We start from the raw sequence: 2,021 nt of genomic DNA, 5'->3' as shown, positions 1-2,021 counted from the left end.
TATATGAACAAAAATGCACATAAAATAAAGTAAATTTGCAAATTTGTATTGAAATAGATATGCAAAATACATATAAAACAATGTAAATTTGTTTCAAAATATATATACGAATACACATACAATAACGTAGATTTCTATAAAAATATATACAAAATACACATAAAATGAAGTAAATACGTATAAAAAAATGAATACAAAAAATACATAAAAATCGTATCAAATTTATAGTGCACTCTTGTGCAATTGATTTCATATATGCGTTAGCAATATTGTATTATAAATGTATTTTCTGAACATATTTTAAGAAAAAAGCATGAAAAAAGTTTCGCAAAACTTTTTTGTGGTATGTGAAAACTTTGGTTTTATCTTCCCCCAAGAACTGTGACGAGCTTAGTTTGGGGTAAGAAATAATCAGGAGGGCCATACTATCCTCCCGATAGGGTCCCCCTGCTCCTACCCCCCTCCCCCAAGAGAAGGGGGGTGATTTTTTTTTACCCCATAGGGGTAAGCCTACATGGGGTAAGAAAAGATCACATAACCTGATTTTTTCTTACCCCATACATGATTTTTTTTTACCCAAAGCTGATTTTTTTTTACCCCGTCTTGGTTTTATATTACCCCATGTTTAAACATGTTCGTGATGTGTGGTGTGTGATTGACAGTCGGTCTGTCTTGTTGAAACCTGTTACTCATATGACTCGGTCCACTGTTCACAGGAGTGTGCATGATCATTAGCCAGTAAGAAGCAGCAGGGTTAAGTGCCACAATGCCGAGGACATATAAAAAGGTTGAAAGGCCATATACGAAAGCCACAATTCAACTTGCTGTGCAGGAAGTTAAAGATGGTTCCTCCATTAGAGCAGCCAGTGCCAAGCATCACATGTCACATTCTCTTTTGAGAAAGCATGTCAAGAGAAGTGAAAGTGAAGAATCTTTCAAGGATGATATGAGGGTGAGTTATTGTTTTTTTTTTATGCGTGTATGTACCATATAATAATGATCCTCTTACATATATACTCGTACATACTATATGTAATAAAACCTGTTCTGATATATACATATTCTGTTTGCATTACAGGGAAAGAAGACGGTACTTGCAACTGAAGTGGAAGAGAAGATTGCAGATACAATCAAGAGAATGGAGAAAATGGGACTAGGGCCAACACTGTTAGAGTTTCGTGAGATTGTCAAAGATTTCTTGCTTGCCAATGGACTAGAGACAGTGTTTAAAGATGGCATGCCTGGTTATGAATGGGCAACTGCCTTCATGCACAGGCACAACATGACTCTGAAGACCGGTGGTATGATGCAACTGGCAAGGAAGAGTGTAACTAGTGATCCATTCGTCATTTATGGCTTCTATGAGCTTCTGAGACAAGAAATGGCACGACTTGAGATCATGGAACGCCCAGAGTGTATCTGGAATCTCGACGAAACTGGTTTCCCACTAGACCCATCAAAAGCAAAACTATAGGCACAAAAGGAGCTAAGACAGTGAGAATAACTAGTGGCTCAAACCGTGAAAACATCAGTGTTTTGGCAACATGCTGTGCAGATGGCACATCACTGGATCCTTTAATCATATTTAAAGGTAAGAACATGCAGTCTTCATGGGTTGGAACTGATGCACTACCTGAAACTCAGTATGCTGTATCCGAGTCAGGGTGGATGACCCGTGTAATTTTTGAGGATTTTTTCAAAAGTTTTGTAGAAAAAACTAAAGATATTCGTCCTATCCTCCTGATATTGGATGGCCATCTTAGTCATACATCACTAGCAACAGTAGAACTAGCAAAACAAGAAAATATCTCCATAATTAAGCTACCTGCTCATTGCACAGATCTGTTACAACCTTTAGATGTTGCTTGTTTTGCCCCTCTAAAATCTTACTATGATTCAGCATTGATGAGGTATGTGCATCAAACAGGAGCACGAGCACCATTGCAAAGAGAGGTTTCGTGAATATGTTGTGTCAGGTCTGGAAGGAAGGACTTTCCCCGGAGAATATAAAGGCCGGGTTT

The 2,021-nt window shown here is 38.0% G+C and overlaps 1 protein-coding gene across 1 annotated transcript; it reads left to right on the top strand.

The window, feature by feature from the left end:
• The first annotated feature begins 234 nt into the window (after positions 1 to 234).
• LOC126992925 (uncharacterized) lies at positions 235 to 1,474 on the top strand. Its single transcript, XM_050851756.1, has 2 exons — positions 235 to 952; positions 1,079 to 1,474. Exons 1-2 carry the CDS (start codon positions 767 to 769, stop codon positions 1,472 to 1,474), a joined length of 582 nt encoding a protein of 193 aa, XP_050707713.1. The 5' UTR covers positions 235 to 766.
• The last annotated feature ends 547 nt before the right edge of the window (positions 1,475 to 2,021 follow it).

Source organism: Eriocheir sinensis, unplaced genomic scaffold (assembly GCF_024679095.1).
Source record: "Eriocheir sinensis breed Jianghai 21 unplaced genomic scaffold, ASM2467909v1 Scaffold522, whole genome shotgun sequence".
NCBI classification, from domain to species: Eukaryota; Metazoa; Arthropoda; class Malacostraca; order Decapoda; family Varunidae; genus Eriocheir; species Eriocheir sinensis.
This window is presented reverse-complemented; position numbering and strand designations above follow the sequence as displayed.